Source organism: Cydia splendana, chromosome 22 (genome assembly GCF_910591565.1).
Source record: "Cydia splendana chromosome 22, ilCydSple1.2, whole genome shotgun sequence".
In the NCBI taxonomy this organism is placed as follows: Eukaryota; Metazoa; Arthropoda; class Insecta; order Lepidoptera; family Tortricidae; genus Cydia; species Cydia splendana.
Genome location: NC_085981.1, coordinates 6,809,778 through 6,834,535, shown reverse-complemented (window position 1 = coordinate 6,834,535; position 24,758 = coordinate 6,809,778). Strand labels below are relative to the sequence as shown.

General features: G+C 37.3%; 1 protein-coding gene across 4 annotated transcripts in view; it reads right to left on the bottom strand.

Annotated features, from left to right (window-relative positions):
- Nucleotides 1-24,758, bottom strand: part of LOC134801444 (ankyrin-1-like) — a 164,368-nt gene that overhangs the window by 76,710 nt on the left and 62,900 nt on the right. For all 4 annotated transcript variants that reach the window (XM_063774008.1, XM_063774006.1, XM_063774007.1 and 1 more), the window contains one exon: nt 23,802-23,910. In XM_063774008.1, coding sequence (XP_063630078.1) covers nt 23,802-23,910 — 109 coding nt within the window. The remainder of the gene's footprint in view (nt 1-23,801; nt 23,911-24,758) is intronic.

Genomic DNA, 24,758 nt, shown 5'->3' with positions numbered 1-24,758 from the left:
GACAGAGTAACATCCCTAGTGCGCAAAACGTTCAAATTGATAAACAAGACCAAGTGCGGGTAGTTCGAAAAACTCGCGCGGCTAGAAGATGTTGATGTCAACTTGAGCCAGTCTTCTCCGAGACCACGGGGACAACGCCGTCCTCGAAACGTCGGAGGTAAAACTTAAAACTTAAATACGCGATTAAGTCCCGTTGTGTACTTTGATAATATATATTTCAATCAAAATTATAAAAATCAGTTTAAAGCTCCGCAATAAGCTATACTTAAACAATTATACCTACTTATAGGAACTTAAATCACCAACTATAATCACTAAGCTAGCAGTAAAGAAAACAAAGTAGACCTTAGTATTCCATAAAACGGGACACTTCAAAGACATTCTGTTGAGCGAATCTACCTGCCAGAGACGTTTTCTTTGGAAAACGATGACATCTTTAATCTAACATTACATTTCTGTTAAACTTCAGTTCAGACAAATGTAAAGTATGTAGGTAGTTCATCATTATTTCGTAACAAATCCTAGGTGAGGCGACAGCGGCTGGGAAAAGTCAATATACATAGATTTAAGACTTAACTTATAAATATTTTTTGAGTTCTATTTGAATTCCGCTTACAAAGTAAGTAAAAATACTGCCTAAAATGTAGCGTTTTAAAGTATCCTTTTTATTTTAATATTTAAACATACCGTTGGTAACCGTTAGGTTGGTATTGGTAATAAATGGTTGCCAAGTGTCATGAAGGGCTATAATTTTCGGCAATCATTTAGAAAACACACATAATAAGTTTTGGATAGCCTAGTAAATGCTCAGAAGGCTTTAATATAGAGTTTCTACAGCCACGTTCTCATGCAGTATCAAAAATTAAGCCACGCCGATTTCACGCCGATCACGCCGCCGCCGCCGGTCAAAAAATCATCGGACGCCGCCGCCGATGATTTTGCCATCGGCGCACATCTCTAGTTGAGCACAGACTCCAACCAATGTCAAATTCCGGGATTACGCGAGGAAGATGATGAGTTTTCTTATCATTCTTTTCCCCAGACCCAGTAACATACGACAGTGCTATCTCATTTACTCCGATACAATTGTATCTGAGTAGATGAGTGTCTAATTAGACAGTGTGCGCGTTATAGGTAGTAACAGCCTCTTAAGACTGCATCGACCGTCTATATAGTGGCGCCCTCATTAGTGGAATTGTGTTTTATAATAAACCAATTCATTTCTGTACCTATACATGAATCAGTATATGTAGGTACATATTAATATTGTTGTCCTACTTATTCCCCAACTTTTGGTCTTTGTCACATAGTTTAGTTTCATAGTACGAAGTACCATTTCGTAAGTTTCGGCCCGGCCGAAAGGTTCGGCCGTTTTTTGGCCGAAACCGAAACTACAGCCGAAACATGATTTTTTGGCCGAACCTGGCCGAAACCGAAACCGAAACCGAACCTTCGGTCGGACACTAATTGAAATATAACGAAGGATTGACCATATTCATTCAGTTCTTAGTTCATTTTTCATCCAGTTCTTAGTGTCTGGCTCGCCTTCGGGGGCTTTATTTCATTATTTTGTACAAACAGAATAATTGGCAAACATATGATATAGTCAAGATGAATAATATGTACTTATTAATAGAAGAATTTAAGTATCATTTACCTATACTAAACATCAAACTAACTACAAGGCATTAAATACTGCCAAGACGACCGTCCACCGGAAATGCTAAACTATAAACGTTCTAATAGCCAGTCCCACGGTAAACTATCTTTCTTAGTCCGAGAGCTGAACACCCATTGCCTTGGACATCGAGTATCATATGATTTGCCGAAAAGGCGACAATGGCGTCTGGGAAGGCGACAATACATTGCACTTGTGTGTTTATTATTTTCACCGTAGCTTGGCGTGTGGTATGTATAACAAAACTTATCACAGTAAGTATAGTTATATACAAAAATTTAACTACCTCCCTCGAGATATATAAAACGAAATAGAATTAGTTAAAAATTGTGAATTAAGCGCTTGTACAGTCAGCAGCAGAAGTAGCTCAGCCTGTTTGGTTCAAAATAACCTAAACTTGCTCTCCTTAGAGAGCTGTATCATATCAATATCAATATTCATGATCGCTTAGAAACTTCTGCTGCTGACTGTATCTCAATTTAAGTATTGCCAAATAGCAACAATTTATTGTTTTAGTATTTAAGAGATTATATATTTGTTTATTACTTCGGGGCATCATTCTTTAGGTACATGATTTTATCCATTTTTTATATTATCACCAGACAAGGTATAATATAAAAGTTCGGCTATTAAGCTACTAAATGGTCTATCAAGTAATCTCGTTCAAAGTTGGCCCCAGGGCCAGCAACATTACATAATTTACTATATTATTATCAAACAGACGATTACTTCAACAAAAAACTAAAGTGTGTTCGTCTTCTGTATAATAAGGAGCGATTTGAGTTGAGTCGAAGAGACGCAATGTAAAAATGCGAATTGCTAGTTGTAAATTATTGTTTACAAACTGGGGCTGTGTAAATTTTAGACGGATAATTCGCACTGTAGCGTAAGACCATGTTCACACTGCAGGTTCAGGTCAAATTTGTCCGAAACTATTCCTTTATTGCCTAATGTAAAAAAAAACTACAACCGAACAAACTCTTTTTTGCTAGTGGATTCAAAATAAGCATAATACTATAGTTTGGCAAGGCATTTCCGTCAGTAGAAAGGGGAGGCAAATTTAAAAATGTATCTACGCGTGAAGGGTTGTGCTCCCATAGATTTTTTTTCTACTGACAAAAAGTGGGTTTGCCAAAGTATAGATTGGTATGATTCATGGTGAGAATACATTCTAATTTATGTTACTTTTGCAAATAGAATATTTAAGAGGGTAAGCGGAAACTTGGCGGGCAACTCCTCCGATACAAAGATGTTCAGAAACGGCACATGAAAAGATGCAACATCGAGCCCTCTCAGGGGGAAGGTTTGGCAGCACAGCGTCCTGAGTGGCGCAGGCTGGTGCATGACAAAGTGCGCGATTTCGAGGAGCAACGTAAGGTTGACCTCGACGCTAAACGCGATGAGCTGAAAGCACGCCAGCCTGCTTCCATTCACTACCACTATGTGGCTGGTGTTCTTACGTGCCCTCAATGTGCGCGGGGGTTCAACTTAAAGATCGGCTACGTCTGCCATGTTCGGGCGCACGAGCGCCGAACTAACTAGGAGTCGAAGTGGTCGCCTTGGTCGAAATCGGCCGGAAGGATCATTTAAATGGGTAGCATTGTTTTCTATCAACGTGAGTATTGTTGTGCCTCGCAATTACTAAGTACAAAATAAACAACTTATACATCACTAAACCTTATAAAACAAAGTCCCGCGCCACGTCTGTCTGTTTGTGTGTTTGTTCGCGATAAACTCAAAAACTATTCAACGGATTTTCATGCGGTTTTTACTTATCAATAGAGTTATTCTTGAGGAAGGTTTAGGTGTATAATTTGTTGACGCGTGCAAAGCCGGGGGGCGGGTCGTGGATGTATGTACCTACACATACATAATAAGAACGTTCATTCGTGATACTGATATCTGATGGTTGAGCGTTAAAAATATCTGAAGAAACTATACGGCTTGTTCAGGAAAAATGTAAAAATGTAGCTGGTTGTTATTATGAATATTGATAAGCAGAACAGATCGACTGTGTCAAATTTTCTCTCTTTTGGCCAACGGTATGTGTAGACGCGGTCTAACAACCATTTATATCTGACCTCAAAATGTTTTTATCCTAGCACTTATTTTAGTCTACACAAATTGCGATTTCGTTGATGGTGCCTTAAGGCTAATTGGCGAGATAATACCATTTAATTTTAAATGATCTTGCTGTATAAAACTAAAAGTTGGCGGCCTAGAGTATGTTCGCGTCGCTCTAAACACCAGTATTTCAATTCGTTCCACATGTAAATGTTTCTTTCGGTAAATAAATAAGGCACATCAATTAGTTGAATCAAAGAAATTAAAAAATTCGACTACGATTATAACTTTAAAGGCAGTGGGGGACTTGCCCTAAGGCCCAGTAGGCCCGGGCCTAGGGCGGCAAGGTATTTAGGGGCGGCAAATTGTGACAAAAATTCGCTGATGATAACAAGAAATAACTCAAAATGTAGTCAATACGAACGGTGCTGATAAAGGGGCGGCTACAGGACCTGGGGCCTAGGGCGGCAAAGACTGCAAATCCGCCACTATTTGAAGGTAATTTTAATATATATATATACCCCACTTATATTTTACTCCCACAACTGAGACGATTCTAATGACACTCCATGCATTGTAATTTACGGAAAAGACTGGAAGCTGTGCCAAAGAATTAGGTACACGTACACTCGAAAACCATACCAGCTTTGAAAAAAAAAACACTACCATTTATAGAAATAAAGGAGAAATGGGAAGGAAAAATTACTGTCCCGGGCAAGACTCAAACTCATGACTCCGGAATGCCAGCCCGCCCGCTCTACCAAATGGGCTACCGAGATTTACCCGTTAATAGCGAATATTCATCGATATTTACTGAGTGTTCATTATCAGCAGACGACTGTACTTAATCACTACACCTAATAAAACAACTACGCCGCGTCTGTCTGTTTGTGTGTTTTGTAAGTTCGCGATAAACTCAAAAACTATAATACTGAACGGATATTCATTCGGTTTTCACCTATCAATAGAGTGATTCTTGAGGAAGGTTTAGGTGTATAATTTGTTAACCCATGCGAAGCCAGGGCGGGTCGCTAGTACTTAGGGCATACTGAAAATTCCTGGACTAGCCACTTAGAAAAAATAAGTCGTCTCATATATCAGAATCCAGAAACTTTCAGTATGGCCCACGTATAAAATAAATAAAAAACACTACCATCATGAGAGCTAACATGATAGAATATTGAACCTTTACCCACCTTGTCATAATTTCCACCGCTAGTGATATGCAATCTATTGTTATCCCTAGGCCGCTTATTTTCGGACCACTGGGCGTACGTTGATATTACCTATATAAAACATTCGATAAAGGTCAGAGGTTTTACCCAAGGTTAAACAGACTCGTGAAAAGAAAAAGATCCTGAATACGAACAGAAGACCTCCTGCTAAAATCCCAAAAACTTGACAGTGTTTTTTATACCACGTCGGTGGCAAACAAGCTTACGGCTCGCCTGGTGGTAAGCGGTCTCCTATGGATGCCTGCCACTCCAGTGATGTAACATGCGCGTTGGCGATCCTCCTTTTTTTAAGGACCCCTATTGTACGTCCCCGGGAAAACCTCAAATTTGAATTTGGGAGAAATCGTAGAAATTTTCGTAACTTGTACAGAGTTTTTAGTTAAACATGTGTTCGAGGTAACTAACTGGATAGCAACATAGCTTTCAGCATTTTCGTATATTGAGTCAGCTGCAGATATAGTTGACCCCCCTAAATAGAAGTTCTCGTTTGCAGGGGGGTTAACTATTTGTCAATTTACCTTTGAATCTGAACATTCTACGTTCCGATGTACCCGCTTTCTCCTTCAAAATTTAGTCTACACATATCTGCCGAAAAAATTATGAGTTTCGACAGCCGATAAAAGTACTCATGTCTGTATCTAAGTATATTTTTTGTCTTAAAGAAGAAATCATTAGTATTAATTTGCCTACAATCTACATAGGTAGAGCTAGCTAGGGATATCTAAAATTACGATAAATTTAATATGTATGTATATGAAACAAGGTACCTACAATGTTTATGTGAAGGTCGAGGCCCAATGACACATGATAACGATGATCACATCCTCCTACTATAACGGAATTGAAGTGTGAAATCAGTCATGGATGTTCCATTACTATATTATGAATCCCTGCTAATATTATAAATGGGAAAAAATCTTGACTGTACGTAGATAGGTTTAAGGTCCAGGGAAGGACATAGGGTAGTTTTTATAGGGAAGGACATAATTTTTATAGCGTTACCTGGGTCGGCAACGCGTATTAACACCTCTGCAGTTGCAGGCGTCCATACTCCATAGGCTACGGTGACCGCTTACCATCAGGCAGGCCGTATGTCTGTTTGCCACCGACGTAGTATGAAAATACAAGGCTTAGAGAAGTTATCAAAAGCGTCGAATGGAGGCTAAATAACAAATATATACTTATGAATTCCTTAATTGCTTCATTGTTTTTTTACTAGTTCCAATCTACCTACACCTAGATTTTTCCCTTGTTTTAACAAACCAGTGAGTTCGGGTCACACATTCCTTAAACCCTTGTAATAAAATAGCGGTCGGCCGTGTATAATGCGCTTAAGTGTACTGATAACGCTTTCTTATCCGCCACGCGTGTGCAACCGCTTGAAATAAATACTCAATAGAAACAAGTCTTAAAGGAAATGTATATTAGGAGGAATATCAACCCTGTGATTTGAAGCATAGGGTTCAATTTAAAAATACAGAGAGATTTGGTTTAGAATCTTTTTCTCTTTTACATCATGTTTTGTAAGACATTTATTGAAGAGGCTTTCTAATATACTTGTAATAAAAATTGCTGACGATTGTAAGGTTAATTAATAATTATATGTATTAATCAAGGAAACTAGTTAGTTTTTTTTTAGTTTTTTTTTTGTATTTTGTATCTGTATTTTTTATGTAATTCGACATTAAGAAACCATATACATCTCTTAGTAATTGTAATACGTTAGATTGAATTCTTAGTTTTATTTTATAAAATTGTTGATGTTATTATTTTTGCATGTATGTAAATTCAATGATGACGTGTAAAAGTGCCCTTGTGGCCTATTTGCTGAATAAATGTTGATGTTTGATGTTTGTTTGATGTTTGACTAAATATGTACATATCTACATATAGGTAACAGTTTGTAAACACAAATCATAGACGTAGATTATTTATGTACTTAATGATTACTTATGACGAACAATTATAGATAAAATTGAGATATTGTTATTGTCGTGTGTTTTACCGTAGTGTCGAAATTACTAATCCGATCTTAATGAATGAGATGTTAATCTATTCGCGTTTATAGCCCGGTTGTCATGGGCTAACTCTATCAACACTTTCAAAGAGGACGAGGTTTTATAAGAAAAAAAATTGTACCAAATATGACGTTATTCATAAACGCGCTACAAGCCTGAATTAGCTATTAATAATGTCTTAATTTGTCATTTTGACTTATGCATTTGTAAGAAAAAGATAAAAAATAAATTAACTAATTGAGGCTTGTAAAGTTTTATGAATAAGAGGATTATACGACAAAGCTACGCCCTAGGTCATAACTAACAAGGAAAAAGTGCCAGTTTAACTACCAGCTACATATTACCCACTATCGTTTTACTACCTAGTTAGTGTTACAAATATATTCAATTTCTTGTACTCAAGTATTGCATAAGTGAGGGTGGAGTTGCCTTGACCCGTTCACTTCAAAATACACCAAATGGGCCAAGCAAATTCAGGGTAATTACAGTAAGCTTCGCTGTCCGCTGCGTGTTCTGTACCCTATATCTTGGAAACGGCTGATCGTATGAAAAAATGTCTGAAATATAACTTGTCGCAAATTTAGGCAGCTTGAACATCACGGTCACGTCAAAGAAAACGCTCATACATATTTTGTCATGTTTATTTAGTAATTTAAGCGCCACAGTTATATCCAGACATCATAAATTTTATAAGCATTTTGGGTGCAGCGGAGTGGAGTTAACGGAATTGGTATAAACAATTTCAACCCTAATGATTAATTAGCGTTAATTACGTTAATATTAACCATAATTTACCATTTCTGTTGGAATTATTTATACCAATTCTGTTAACACCACTCCGCTTCACCAAAAATGCTATAAAATTTACGATGTCTGGTTATATCATTACAGTTTATACTCAGTTCATAGTCACTGACAATTGCTTGAAACCAGACGTCAGTCGCTAAGGTGCTAATGAACGTAGTAAAAACCTGTCGACAACTTTCCCAACGTAAAATATCCATCCTCTAACCATCAGGCACTTTCATACATAAACAAAGGCTAACTAACCCTTGAGACTGGAAAATTCTCCAACAAGATTTAAATATAACTTGACGACTATTTGCACAGCTCAGTACGTGCAGGCGATGTTATCTATCAGACCTGGCATACAACCTACATACTACCATTATGTTATTAAGTGAAATATTTTAATATGAAAAACACTGTCGTTTACGCTCTTTTTTCCAAAAGGGCTATAGTAAAAAGCTTTGTTGGAAAAACGTAATAAGTATTTATGGGTTTGATAGACAGTTAAGGCGTTTTAATGGGTGGCATAGGTCAAACCTGTTCCAGTATGAGCGAACATGAGGTCGAACTGGCCACATTACATCACCAGCCGTAATCAAAATACGAACTTTTCGAAGGCTATATTCGAGCTTCGAACATAAAAATCCAACGAAATGGGTTGTGTGAGAGCACCAGCCTTTTTTCTTTGTTGTTGGAAACTTCAACTGTTTTGATGTTAGTTTGAGTAAGTTAGAGTTAGACTAAGAAAAGTCTGCAGCGATAGGCCACGCAGTACAAGTGTTATTTTAAACGTCAAAGGTTTATGAAATTATGACTTATTAAATAACAATTCCACTGCGTGGGCTATCAAAATCGCTACAGACTTTTCTTGGTCTAACTCTATCATTTGTTCTATGGAACAGCGAATTTACAGAATCAATAATTTACATGATTTCCTGAATAAATACATTGTGTTTTATCAGAATAAGTATTCAACACTGCATATGTTAATGGCTCTATTTACTTAGATAGGTAATAAATACCAGTAGTATGAAGTTTCATGATTCGAAAAGCCATATTAGTTCCTTGTTGATTGGACTAATGTAATCATTATATATAAAGGCACAGAGGCCCAAAAATGTATAAAGATTCTTATTATCTAAACACAACTGTCGATTTTCTTTAACATATTTAACGCAATGCAATGACGTTTTTTTTAAGACGTAGTGTTGCCAAAGGTCAGTACGATGCACTTTTGGTTGTTTGCGCCGTCAAAATAGGCGTGTTTCAATGTTTCAATACGAGTAGGCGGTAATGCAAACAGGTTTTACCCGTTTTGGTGTCTTTTAATATTACAACTACTAAGGAATAAGCATAATCAAGCATAATATGGCTAGCGCTGACTCAAGACTGTCATCAGAGTTCTCATAAGTGGAAATTTGACACATGGAATAACAAGGATCACAAAAATAGCGCGCTAAATCCAACGGCGAGAAAATTTAAAATTCCTCCCGCCACCGGTCTAATTATAAATTTTGGCGAACCGCCACCGACGCACCAGAGTTTGTGCATATACAGAAAATTTTATAAACAATGAATATGCGATTTCTACGTTAATCTTAAACAAACATACGTATATTTAATCACACAAACGAGTCTACCGCGATATAATTTCATTGTTTTTACCTTAAATTTCGACGTTTCAGCCCGTTTGTGTAATTAAATATGTGTACATATGTGTGTAAATATGCTAGAGTTTAAAGTGTTATTAAACATACCTAGTTAGCAGTTACAGGTATTCCTCAATTAGCGTGTCACTAACACACTGTTACAGTTTCTTGTACACTGTTTCACACCGGTTTCGATCAACAAAGGAATCATTCAGTAAGTTACATCATCGATTCGCGGTAAATCGTAACCGAACCCACAACACTAATTAGCATAAGCACACGAAAGCACAACACTAGCGCGCGGGTCCAAAAACGCGCGCGCTTATTTTTTTAATTTTGTTTTTTAAATGACGTTTCGTTTTATTTATGAATATGATTGGTTTGTAATTGTATTGCGTTGCGCGTGGTGATAAACGAAAGGTCGCGGCACGACTGCCCGCTGTATCATCGGAGCCGGCTCACGTGTATAGTATGCAAAAACTTTAAACAGAGCTCGGGAGAACATTAAACCGGCGTTCGGACATCAAATCGGTTAGTCATCCGGTAAAAAAAACTGGATTCAGGGTCTTGGAAGCTTTGACTTAAAGAAAAAACATAATTATGCATACCATAAGTAAAAAAAAACTATTTAGGCACAACATAAAATATGCCTACCTACATATGCTTACTTTGAATTATTACACGCGAAGTGAAAAATCTAATTGGTATTTTTTAAAGTAAATATTTTAATTAAAAATTTGCGGATTTTAGGTGTTTAATTATGTAAGTGTAGCCCATCAAAAGTAGGTAGAGTTTATTGACCCATTACCCCACACAAATTCGTAGTTTCATCTAAAAACATTGTATTACAATCCAGATTCGTAAAATCTAAATTAAATAAGTTAGTTACAGTAGAGTAAGGACTAGGTGTAATCTGTAAGAACTTATTTATAAGGAAGATAGAAATATAAAACGTAATATATGTTATGTATGTATGTACATATTTCTGTTAGGCACGTACAGAGGAAGTAGGCACAGCTAGCATGTGCTATTTATTTTAATATGACCTTGTACATTATCTAAACTTTAACATGAATTAGTAATCATCACTGTAATATAGTTCTTAATCCATTCAATTAAGATCCAAGCCCAAGTAAGTATTAAATTATTGTTTGTTGTATTATAAAAGACGAATGGGATAATTTACTTCGCTTTATCAATGACTCATTCCCAACTATGTAAAGAAAAAAAATAGGTTGTTTGTGGTCATCGAATAATTCAATAGCGATGAAGTCATTCATTTCATATTAATTATTAATACATGGCAAAAATCCAAAAGTATTATTTTCTCTACAGTAGAGCCATGTACAGTCAGTTGCGGAGATAACTGACCCCCCTGCATAGAAATTTATTTGCAGGGGATACAATTACCATGTAATGTAAAAGTGTACTTGGATTCAAATAAAGATTTCTATCTCTATTTGTATCATATGAGATTATAACACTTCGTTCAAACTATTTTTGTTACAAAGAATGTTAACCGACATACAAATATTTTCATGACACAATTTTTCGTCTATTATAATTATAACTCTGCGTTCCTGTTTACGAAAGAATCTCAACGGCCAGGAACGTTTTAAGTGGCCCTTGATCGAGGGCTCTAATTCTAACACCCTAAAACTAAAAAGAATTCTCATCCGTAATTTCTCACACGATTCTGCACCTAATTTCTAGAAGTATTAAACTTAAAATTGGTTATACTTTTAAAGTGGACTTAGGTCAATTTATGATTAAAGTGTAGTTTTGTTTAGCGCCATGATGTATGGTGTGTGTAGTTGAGGCCAAATGATTGGCATGCCTGCACGCGACGCTTCTTGAGTATTTATGCGTGAGTCAAATATGCGTTCGTGTGGTTATGCTGCTTTGGTGTTTTATTCGTCAATTGGGGTTTAAAGATTGTTTGATTTTGCGGTATGCGGCCTCATCAGGCACACACGCTGTATTTAACTTTAATTTAGGAGTAAGAGCCTGTATAACACCTTACGCTGCTCGAGTGTCGGTTATTGGGTGGGCCAATATTAGTAATATTTAATTTTGATTGGCTTTACTCGTACCTTTTTCGAGTGTTTAGTTTAGAGCATATCTTTCAAGTCGACTTTAGCCACGTCTCAATACCCGTGACAATAACTGACTCTGCTCAAATTATGTACCTGGCACAATATTTTGTTACATAAAAGCTCGTTTAAGATTAATAATCAAAAAGCTAAAGAATAAAATAGTGTTTCCAGCTTTAGTTTTATCCGAATCTAAGTATATGTTATATTAGAATAACTAATATTCGCATTTCGTTCTCGAAACTACTTCTTCTGTTGACTGTATATAATCTCTTTGGAGGTGTAAGTAACAAAATACGCTGAATGGAAAGAGACTGGTGTACAATAACAGTATCCACTACGTATTGTTTTCGCCGTAACATTTGGAGCATACACACAATGGTCTCAAAACCAGTGGGGCAAAAATGACGTCAACTCATGTAATGTACCACACAAGATCAAGGTCGCCACGTATTTTCAACTCGAACCTAAAAAAACAATGGAATCGCGCCAGCGCTGTAGTCAGCGCGAGTTTGAGCTGTGACGTCATACGTCAAAGTCTACAATCTACGTCAAACATATACACTTTTGCACCTTAATCCATTGTATTAATGCGAAAAATGCATACATATATTTGACACGTTAAACATACGAATGTAGAGAGAAAAAGGATAGTAAAGGCTTAAGGCTTAAATTGAAATTGAATCTTTATCCATGTTAATAGGGTTCAGTTTTAAACAGCTTTTTCTTTCTACTTACGTTGTAATAAAAGGCGTACAGCTTCTAAAGGATACACGAATAATAAAATACGAAAATTAGATCCACACTCGAATATGAACTTTAAAACATGTAGATACGATTTAGTTTTAAGCTTTTTTTATTTCGACTTGCAATTTTTTGAAAACAATGAACTGCATAACTTGTATGGTAATATTGGTCTATCGTGTGCGTGAAATTGCTTTTACTGTTACAAAAGAACGTTTATTTAGCATACAGTTATGTGTTAATATAAATTTTAACAATGATGTCATCCTTGTCACTATAACACAATTTAATTTGTTGTAAAAACATCTCTGCATTTATTGCGCCTAGAAAAAAAAACAGTTTTACTCGGTTAGATTTCGTCTCTTCTTTCTTTCGTTTTTAAGTGCATGGGAACCTGGGAACACTAGTAAAAAAAAAATCTAAATTATTAGAAATAATAACTTAGTAAGGAATCTTGTTATATTTTTTGATTAATTGATTAGGTACCAAAAAAAAATAGGTAGTTACTGAGGACAAAAAAATATCTTTAATCGAATTGAGAATCTCAACTTCCGCACTTTAACTAGTAATCATTGTATTCTTTTTTTTTAATCGACGAATCGCTTGATGGTAAGCGATTAACGTCGGCCACAGACACTCGCAAGGGTTGTAAGGGCGCTGCCGCCCTTCAAGTTGGGAATGCGCTCTTTTCTTGAAAGGTTTGAAGGTCGTATCGATCCGCCATTCAAATCTGTTATCAAATTCATCTGCTGTCTAATTTAGTTTAAGTAGATTTTAACCTCAATTCAACTACATACACGGTGGCCAAAAAATAACTGCATTCCCGTTGCCAGAGAGGTTTTGGGATTATACTGCGCAACTTTTACTATGGGACCAACCCCGAAATCGTGAAAAAAATTTTTCCCTCCCATAAAATATGGACCAGCCAAAATGCATGAAACAGACAAATTTTTTTTTCGCGATTTCGGTGTCGGTTCCATAGTAAAAGTTGCTCAGTATAATCCCAAAACCTCCCTAGCAACGGGAATGTAGTTATTTTTTAGCCACCCTGTAATTGTAAATACTACAACATTTAAGGTGCTATTTCTCGCCTACAGTATAATAACCACCACGTGACTATCACTAATGTTACCAACATAACAAAGTTCATTTTACCTCAACAACATGTAAATCAATGCAGATTGCAAGCAACTCCATAAATAGCCGCCATGGGCCGTCCATATAAACTATTTAGAGTGTCTGTCTGTCTAGCAATCATTCCCATTAAGTTTCGCTATATATAGATTAGTCGGGATTTTAATAGCTCGTTAGTTCCCCTTTTTAGGGTTCCGTAAACAAAATGGGTGGAATAAAGTAGTCTCGTTTCTCAATATAAATATAATGTCAAAGAAAAGAAGAGAAGCTTATTCGTATAGGGTCATTGCGTCAGTTTACCGTCCAGTGCCTGTTTCCGTCCACTTGGCGTAGTTGCAAAAAGAACTATAAGAAGAATATTCAAATTATACGCAATTCTGTACAAATTACGCCAAGTGGACGGAAACAGGCAGTGGACGGTAAACTGACGCAATGACCCTATAAGTATGTATGTAAATTCATGAAACTTATAAGATAGGTATCGATAAACTAAATATCGGAAGGAAGTCACTAGCGTTGCCTCGTTCGTGCTAGAAAAATCTCTATGTCTAGGTATATTCTAGATTTTCTAGAATATTTACAGAACCCTTCATAGATTCAAGCACTTTCCTAGCTTTTCTCTAAAATTATAGGGGTGGCATCAAGGTGATTCAAGTGACAGGGCTAAAAATATAGCCAATTTTACGGGAGAAGGATTTTATAAAATTTGAAGGAGTGTGTAGAGACAATTTTTATAGCATGAGCTATTTTTATCACTTTGGATAGCTATGGACATTTTTATGCCTTTGATACACCCATCCTAATGAGTATTTTCTAACATAATCAACAACGAGAAGTAAATTTAAAGTAAATAAATGTTTTTTTTTATGTTGTCTCGAAAGGATGGGTGAAGATCGGGTAGCCAAAAGGGCCTACTTGGGTCGACCAACTGGACGTTGTCCTGTTGGTCATCCTAATAGTTGGGCAGATAGAGTGGAGGCAGATCTCCGTGAGCTCGGCGTCGGCGAAATTATACTCACTTTACTCTTTGGCTGCCGTGATACCACTTACTTTACTCTTTGGAGTCTTTGGTAACACCTATAAATACTTCGTAAGAACTATTATATAATCTGTGCCTATACCTACCGCTTCTGGACCGAGCAAAGTGGCGTGCTCTTGTGTTGGAGGCCAAGACTCATTTAGTGTCATCGCGCCAGTCAAGTTAGTAATTTTATGATGATTTTTATGTACGTAATCGATGGTAAATTAATAATGCCGACTTGCGGCTCTTCGTTAAAACTAAAGCTAGCTAAATAGATTTCTCATGTTCATCAGCATCACATAAACATTCCCCATTGTTTAGTTAAATATACTAAATATAGGATATACTTATATTGCTTCCGCTTACACATATTACAAAATACTATCACAAAGAGCCATTTAAATAATTTTTATCTCTCATTCATAAAACAAACCATTAATTTTACAAAATCATCTAAATCAATCGGCACATCAAAGAAATTGTCATTAATGAACATTATGAATGGTCATTGAGCAACTAGCTATTAGATACTCTCTCTTTCTAATACTAGTTATTTTATTTTGAATTGTAAACTAATAGACATAAGATTCAATTTTCATGTGAAAAGTTTCAGGATTACCGACGTCTCCTGGACGCCGTCTGCAGCTTTCTCATGCTATTTTGAACCTTTAATTAATCTTCATAAGGTTAATTTTCAAAGCGAGCAATTTAAGAAGTGTTGACGTCGTCTTGCACCCTTGTTAGGTCGCTCAATTTTGAATCTTAAATATGGTTGTATAAGGTACAATTTGCATGGTAGGTAGAGTTTGACGTCGTTGGCCCAATGACTCGCGCCCCCGAGATTAGATAACGAGTGCAATTGGACGAAGATGCGCGGGAGTACGGCAATAGAAATAGACGTAGGGTGACCAGGATATTGTTTTTTTTTTACAATACAAATACAAGAAATATTTATTAAGGCGCTACGCGCTGTTTTTGGCCGTAAACTCCTACTTTCTAGAGTATATATCTTATTAACGGTTCAACAAAAAATTATGAAAAAAATATATATGAATCTACGTTTTATGTACAACATTTGTAACGTTTGACTTTTTTCCTGTGACTTATAATTTTTCCAATAAAGGAACATTACGATAGGCCGTTTTGCGACTAACTTTGCCTATTTCTACTGAACGGTTTATTCGATTAAAGTTATTTTTAAACTAAAATAAATGTTTTAACCGACACTGCAAATGCAACGTAGAATAATGTTAATCAATCAATTTTTTTGTAAGAAATTGAATATTTTTCAACATTTCGTGCGTATACAGCTCGAAAAAGGCGTGGCGGGCAGTCGTGTGCTAGCTTTGAGACGAGGAGGCTGTGTCGCTCGTCGCTCCGTGCCTTCCTTGTATTCTGCATACTTGTGCTGAGCCCAAGTGCAATAACATTGGAGTTATTGTGGCCAAAGATTAGACAACTGCAAAAAGTTGATTTGGTTGTGACGCGCTTTAGCGCGCGCAACACGGCATTTCGCAGCCTATTATTACGAACGTAATGACAATATTTCCACTTATGTTACGTTTTTAATAAAGTTCGATTCCTAAAATATAATAATAAATTAATCAACATTGGCAATTTATGTTGTAGGTATATACTATATAGTTTGATTCAGTAACCATTCATTTTTAGGATTCTTCTTCTTCTTCTTCACCTAGCCTTTTCCCATATCATTTGGGATCGGCTCTTCTAATTAGGGTTCCGTACCCAAAGGGTAAAACGGGACCCTATTACTAAGACTCCGCTCTCCGTCCGTCCGTCCGTCCGTCCGTCTGTCACCAGGCTGTATCTCACGGTTCGTGAGATACAGCCTGGTGACAGACGGAGGACGGACAGTAGGCAGTTGAAATTTTCACATATGATGTATTTCTGTTGCCGCTATAACAACAAATACTAAAAACAATAAAATAAAGATTTAAGTGGGGCTCCCATACAACAAACGTGATTTTTGACCGAAGTTAAGCAACGTCGGGCGAGGTCAGTACTTGGATGGGAGACCGTTTTTTTTTCCGTTTTTTGCATTATGGTACGTCACCCTTCGTGCGCGAGTCCGACTCGCACTTGCCCGGTTTTTTCTTTCTTCATTCTTCGCCAGGCGTACCTGTTCTGGGTCGTCGAGACATCTATTTACATTTTTAGGATTGTTACATATTAAAATGATGTTAGTTTATTAAGTAAATTATGTTTTCTCAAACATGCGTGGAAGTATTGTCATTAGGTCATTACGTCCCGTCCTTATTTGAACTTTTATAGGTATTTCCTCGCATTTTTGAGAGAAGTACTTACATACATATTATTTCAATCGCGATAACATTTACCGGCCTTATGTTCATAAAATATACTTTCTTTGCTGTCTGTTTAATATCATACTCGGCAGGCATAATTATAATAGGGATATCCCGGCCATGTGTAATAAATATCTTCCTTCGAGAAATGTTTTTTTTTATGTGCTAGTCAGCAAATGAGCCGCCTGTTGGGAAGCGGTCATCGTCGCCCATGGACTTATGTCCATGTTGCTTATGCAACATCACATCGTCGGCCTAAGTCGCAAACCTCGTAACTCCATTTCAAGGAAATTAGTAATTGCTACCTTGGACAACTTACTTATAGTCGCAAACCCCGTAACTGCCCCGGGGGAGTTACGAGGTTTGCGATTTAGGCCGACGACATGTATTAAGAAAGTTACAAAGGTAAACCAATAAAACGCAGGTTTAAAAATCAGTAAACTTTAATTCTCTTTGACAATCATTGTTATAAATTATTTATAACAATGATTTATTTATATTTGTCGTATTAACCGTGAAATGTAATTTACGACCTCCACTAAAATACATATACATACATCATCATGTTTGAAAACAAAATATCTGCAAACAAAAGATATACGAGTATAGCGCCAACCGCGCGCCTCTGGGCGGTATCTAATTCTTTGAACCTCGTGGCGGCGCAGCGATACAAAATTCACGTACGATCGTAGTGAGCGGGGTAAGCGGGTGGTGCGGGTACAGAGCGCTTAGCTCCGCCCAGACGCTCAAGGGCATTGGGCCTACCTATCGTCTTAATAAGGCAGCTGGGAGTATTGGCAATAAGTTTTCATGAATTTAACTCACATTATCAGTAGCCCTCACAATAGGCTAGTCACTCTAGCCTGTGTCGTGAGGATTGTAGTGAGAAAGTATCTAATAGCAAAATAATTTTGTATTTTTTTTTGAGAATTTTGAGAGGTTTGAAGGTTTGAGAGGAGAGAAGTTTGAAGACAGCTTTTATTCTTCGTATATAGGTACTTATTGCTTTGCGTTACTTGGTAATAGGTATTTGTCTGTGTAAGAAAAAATTGCCATGTCGAGTGCTTAATTTTGTTATAATGTGTATCTAGGTTCTGTTTCATCTTATGTATTATGTAATGTTTGTCCAATTAATTATGTGCCTAATATAAAGGAGCTTAATCCATTAATTAACAATTTGTGTTTATGAAGACATTCATAAAAAAAATTAGGTGACATGAAATATAGAGGATGCAATATTACCGCTACGACTACATACTATCTTCAGACATAACATGATGTAAAACCGCATTTTATTTTCGATTCGAAGTAAACGCTGGTTAACTCTAGAAGAGCTAATTTGTAATAAACTAATACTGAATTTATATGGTCACCCTACTAAAAAAAGTCAACAAGCCATCGCGTCAGCATCACAATGATGAATCACTAACTCGTACCGATAGCAAATAAAGCCGAATGCATTATGCATGCTCATTGTCCGGACTAATATCTATGGATTTGCTTACAATGATGCGCCGAGTGCATCGGAGGCGTGTTTGATTGTCGAAACGTTTTACTGCTTTTGGTTTTATATATACTATATTTTATATATATTTAAAGTCCTACTATACGGTGGGATTAAGGGCCACCCCACACTAGCGTATCTCGAGCGTCGGCGTCTAGTTAACTCTATGGCTGCTGCTCGTCGCAACGTTAGACGTCGACACTCGAAAGACGCTAGTGTGGGGTGGCTCGGAAGAACCCTGTAAGGCCAGAGCACACCCGCTGCACGTGCGTAGAGGTGCACGTGCGCGTGCGCTACAATGTTTGAGCCGTACACGCACATGTCACGCAAGTGGTGTGCCTTCTCTCATAGTTACCCGTATACGTCTACGCACACGCATCAGCCTCATGAATACCTTGACATGTATAATTTAATTTTAATATTTTTAATGTATTGAAATGTTTCTATTTTATGTAAGGAATGATTTTATTGTTATTATTTAAGATTGGCAATATTATTAATTAATTAATTTTTAATGTTTTATTTTTACTATTTGTTTGTATTTGTTAGCTAAGTTATTTTATTAAGTATATAAATTATCCTAAGGACATGTTTTTGTACGCCAACAGGCAAAACATAGTGATACCAAATTTATAATTTTTGACACCACTGTAACAGTTTTACCTATGTTTTACAAATAAACACTTTGACTTAATTTTTAACAAACAGAAACGTCTGTGAAAGATGCTATTAAGCTTAGAATAAATTTAAAAGTGGAAAAATTACTGTCTTGTGTGACATTTGAACTCACGGCCTCTGGATCGATAATCCAGCGCTCTGCCTTCTGAGCCACCAAGACCTCATCCATAGCGATACATCTATACAGTTCGCGGTCAAAATTATCTGTCACAGTCTACATTCAAATAAAGATATATCTTTTTTTTTATTGTTATACAAAAACACATACATAAACAGTAACAAAAATTTCGCCAAACTGTACAACAGTTTGTTGGCGGTGCGCTCTTATCTTTTATCTTACATTAAAAGTTAGTAAATAAATCTAAAACAAGCTCAAATAGAAGTGTAAAGAAATGCAAACAATCAGTGTAATGCAAACAAGTATAACTAGTTAACAGTTCACCTCGATTTAACTACACTGAAAGTAATAATAATAATCTCTATTTGTTAACTTGTTAAGTTTTTAGAGAATGGTAAATATTTGTGATGCGTAGTCTGATCCGCTACTTTTGTTTGATACTGACTGCACCACTACGCCAAATAAATACAAAACAATACGTTTCAGACAACGTTGCGAAACTGCAAGAGGCGCAGAGGCGGACCGATAGCAGGCGTGGCTCACTTCGCGATTTCGTCGCGTCGCTACAAGTACATGCGACCACACCAGTTTTGGTGTCTAGCAGTAGTAGTTGCCGCGCACCGCTATGGAACAGATGTCTGCTCACTGTATCTCTCGTAATACACGCGTTTTGTTAGAGAGTGAACTTTTTGTACCTAGTACTATTATTTATTCTGTGCCGATAGTTAAATTCAAGTGCCAACAGCGTCATTGAAAACAATAAAACCGAAAACTACAGTTACTCCACAGTTTCACTGAATATAAATCATCTTCTACAAAGCGCCCGCGGTTTATTGAGTCGACCTGAATAAATATCTCGGGAATCATAAATGCTCTCAAACAAAAACAAAGTATTAGGTATCTATAGTAACAAATATATAAAATGATATACCTACATTTTCCAACCTTCCTACATTGAGATAAGGATGATAATCGTTTACATATTTGTGGCCTCGACTGCATGTGTCGACGTGTATCCAAATTACCTCAGTGCTAAGCTCGTAAACCAATTTAACCTTTATTCCGTTCTCACATATTTCAAATTCACCTAGTCTTCAGTACCGATGTAAGCGAATTTTATATGCGTCGAGATATATGAGGGCGTTAATATCCACATCCACACTAAACATTAATATTGAGTTATTAAAATTTTGTGTCTCAAAATGACCTATGGCCCCTATGGGATATTTTCATAAATGGAATCATCTATGACATACTGTGAAATTCTCCAAAAGCTTCCAAGAACTTATTCCAAACTTTTTATAAGCTTTCTGCTTGCACATCTGTAACGGTTCGGCCACGACATTGCGCGACTGGCGACGGCTGCAGCGACAACCATAGGTGGGAACGAAAGGTCCGATGGCTGTGTCTATCCAACCTATGGTTATCGCTGCCGCCGTCCCAAGTCGCTCAATGTCGTGGCCGAGCAATGTGTGGTTTGGAAGATCGCGGGGTACTTCTGGATGAAACTAGCCCAGGACCGGGATAAATGGCGTACATGAAGAGAGGCATATGCCCAGCAGGGGGCGACAGGAGGCTAAAATGATGATGATGAATGTGGACACAGCTTTACAAGATGGCGGGAAGTTTACGCGCTCTTGCATTGGCGACAGGCCAGGGGACAATATTATTAGATCATTGAAGGAGCGGATATCATTAAATTTAGTTGCGGTGCAGTGGTTGCACGCGGATCAATCATGCTGCCACAGATTATTTATTACAAAAAGAGCTCATTTAGTCGATCTGAGAACTCGCATACGAGTTTCATTACATTGCGGGTTTTGATCGGTCGGTTGAATTGGACGTAACCAACAGTCCGCAATGTAACTAAAATCGCATACGAGTTCGCACGCCGTCTAAATCAGCCCTAAGTCTGGACGCCTTAGGTACCGCTGGAGAGACGAAGTGCAGAAAGACCTTAGCGAACTCGGCGTCGTCGACTGGACAGAAACGGCTTTGGACAGAGTAGCATGGTGGTCTTTGGTGTCGGAGGCCAAGATCCACTTCGGGTAGTTGCGCCAAGTAAGTAAGTATACCAAACCGGGACAGGCGCAATTTGTTTTGACGGTTTAAAATTGCGAGGACAAGTGAACGTAGTTTTGCAAACTTTGAAAATCTAACCATAGTGCTAAACATAAAGGATAAATTTGAATGGAGATTAAACGTGGGTTCCCGTTTGCAGAAGTGCGTCCATGTGAAATTTCAGCATAAGTCTGTGCTACCTAGTCGCAATCGCGTAGCAAATAACATAACAAAGCAAGCAAAGTTTAATCTCACTTCTTTCATTAGAGAAACTGTTAACGAACTTGGCATTCTTTTATTTACATTTATGTTTTTGGTGGTTGTATTAGGGTGGTCTTCTACCTGTCTAATTTCTTGGTCCAGTGTGCATTACGTCTCACTCTCTTATTATATTAAGCAAAATGTGACACAAATACACATTGGACCGGTGGAAGACCACCTTAAATACATGTAAGTACAATCGCCTTCGCTTCGCTCGCGTTGTTCCACCTTTAGGGCGATACTCGTTTGAACGCCTTGCAGGTAGCAGGTAGTACGGATTAAGGCATTTTTTTCTTAACTGGAACACCGCGAGCGCAGGCGATTGTACCTATTAGATTAGCTATAGTGACTCAACTGTTTCATAAAAGCGCTGCGAACGCAGTCCTCCCGGCTTCAATAATCCATTCACTGCCCTGATTCAACAAAAAGGATTCCCTTCGTTGGAAACTGTACGTACTTACGCCTTTTTCTTATGGAATAAAAATATTGTGTAGGTTAAACGAGAAACAATCTCACCAATTGAATCATACTGACTGCGCTGCGTATATCATAGCTATATAATGTACAGGTTATTTAAATTAATCTAAAGTGGAGGTCGAGAGCTATAATAGCGATAACAGAGGTATTGAGACTATTGAGCTGTAATAGGGGGCTAGAGAGATAAGATAACAGAAATAAAGTGGGAGAATAATTAAGTAGCGCCCTAATCGATTTCAAGTAACTTTGTATAACTATAACAAAACTTCCGTGACACACATCCATGTTAAATATATTAAGAACGGGTCACTCACGTATTTTAAGTCGAAAAACGCTCGACATGTAGGTATGTTTCACTCCGTACCGACACCCCTCCTCCTCGTCCGTGCTCCTCATCGTGACACTCCTCGGTAGGGAGTGAATCATGTCGAGTGTTTTTCGACTTAAAATACGTGAGTGACCCGTTCTTAATATATTTAATATAACTATAAATATTCATAATTTAAGTGTATATACATGAATATGACACTACTAGACATTATTCGGAAATCACTTTAAGTGGGTTGCCGCAATCAGCGCATGCAAACAAAGTTGATTGTCTGGAAACCTCATTAGATAAACGTCATATAGGTCAATTATTGGCTTATTTACACCTTCCCGATTTTAATAACCCGACAGAGAGGCTTCGCAGTAATACGTAGTCATCATATCTGACACAGTGTGAATTTTAATTATTTTGTGGTGAGCGTTCCGACTGAACATCTAGCGACCTTCACCAAGGAGGAGTTTTGGCCGAAGAGTGTCAAGTTCCGGCGGTTCCGCGGCCGGCTCCCTGACACTGCGGGGTTGCGAACTGCATCACAGCCGTAATTGTGTGTTTAGTTTTAAGATATATTTTATAACAATATGTATGCTAGTTTAAAGGTATTTATCTAAGGGCCTATTCATTTCATTCATTCATATCTTACGTATTGCAGCATCCCTCTCACCCATTACTTAATTCAGGACCTAATGTAACATTCGTGTTAATAATACTAACGACAGATATGCAGCTTGACGCCTAGGACACGCCAAAACCCCTGGCTTCTAACTATATTAGGTACTTAGTCTACATTTTACGAAAATCTAACAGTATAATACTGATCTTTGTTGGACCTTATGCATTGGCAATAAGATTTACCTGTTATCAGATATTTAACAGTGTTGACGATGGTAGATGTATTTCTGCAATGCTATATCAATGGCAACCTGCCAGCGCAATGGAAAGTTCAAGGATTTCAACGGACGGTTTGTAAATTAAAATATGAATCGTGATAGACTAACACGTTTATAAGATTTTAATAAATTGTTATTTGTGCTGGTAATATGTAGCCCGTTATTCGATTTAACTGTTATAGAACAATAATTCTGGCGAACACGCTTTTAAATGAAGATTGTTCCCGTGAAAGTAAATTTGATCCTTCTAAAATGCGGATTTGATTCGGACTTAAACCCCGACTGACGCACCCAATGGTTCGAAAATTAAACTCACGATCTTTATAAAATTTTGCCGCCTTCATAGAGCATAACGTATAGCAAAAATAAAATACAGAACATCATAAACCTAAACTCTTCATTGTCTTTGTTTAATTTTGTCAGTACTCCGGCTCACTAGTGAATTTGGTTTGTGAGGGGTTTAGGTTGGCTTAAGTTAGTTATGGTTTATGTAGAGCACAGAACACCAAATTTTCTTAAATTAGGTGTTCTGTGATGTAGAGACTCTCGATTTTTTTCAATGGAAGGACACATACATATGCTTTTTTTGAAAGTGCATCATCTCCTTTTGATGTAAAATGTCAAGTTAAGTTTTCGGTTTAGGACAGAAGGCGCCAAATGATGCAATGCGCACGTTGCCTATTTCTTTTCTCCTTATGTGTACAGACTAATTATATTATACTATATTTTAGCACTTACCAGTGTCACCGACGGCTTGGCTAAGAGTATTCTCGGTGACAGGACGCAGGGCTTCCACAGCGCTGATGTAGCCAAGACGATCAGCGATGGCACACGCCGTCTGCCCGTTCTGTGTTAAAAACAGACAAGTTTTATAAATTTAAAAATGAGATAAAATCACTTATATAAACATATCTTGTCAGTAGTAAAAGGCGGCAAATTTGAAAAATCGCGGTTTAGCAACACTGTTTTCGAATAAATCCAAAATCGCGTGTCATCTGTGTTTTATCTGTGGTATGTGGATCGGGAATGTCAGCTGTCTTGTTTGTTTACATTCTGAATCGTTGCTATTTCAAGAGGAATTTCTGCTGGACTAATAGTGGACTTATAGATAGGGCACACAATTAAAATATTGAGGGAATACTCGTACTCGACGTTTTCCGCGGCTTTTCTTTTTACCTTCCTACATAAATGATTACAATACTCGAGCAAAGAGGTTAAACTTTTGACCAGAGAGGGTTAAAACGCATGATGATACACACATGATGGGACACGTTTTTTCGGGATAAACACTAATTTAGAAACCACTGATTTTAATGTTAAACCTAATTTAAATGTTTTTAGAATTATGTACCAAAATATGCAAAGCCTTTTTAACAAACAAGATATATTAGACGCATTTTTGGATGATAAAATTAACCACTTTGAAGCCCTTTGTCTTACGGAAACATGGTTATCTAAGGAAAAACAGCAATTAATACATATTAACAATTACGACATCGCGTCATCGTTCTCTCGTGTAAACTACTCGGGCGGCGGGTGTTGCATATTCCTACGTAAACAACTAGAGTACACAGAGCGTAAGGATATCGTGGATATGTCCATTGAATATATTATAGAAATGGCCTCCATAGAATTACCTTCACTTAATACATTGATTGTTGTTATTTATTGGAATGGCCGTGAATATGAGACTTT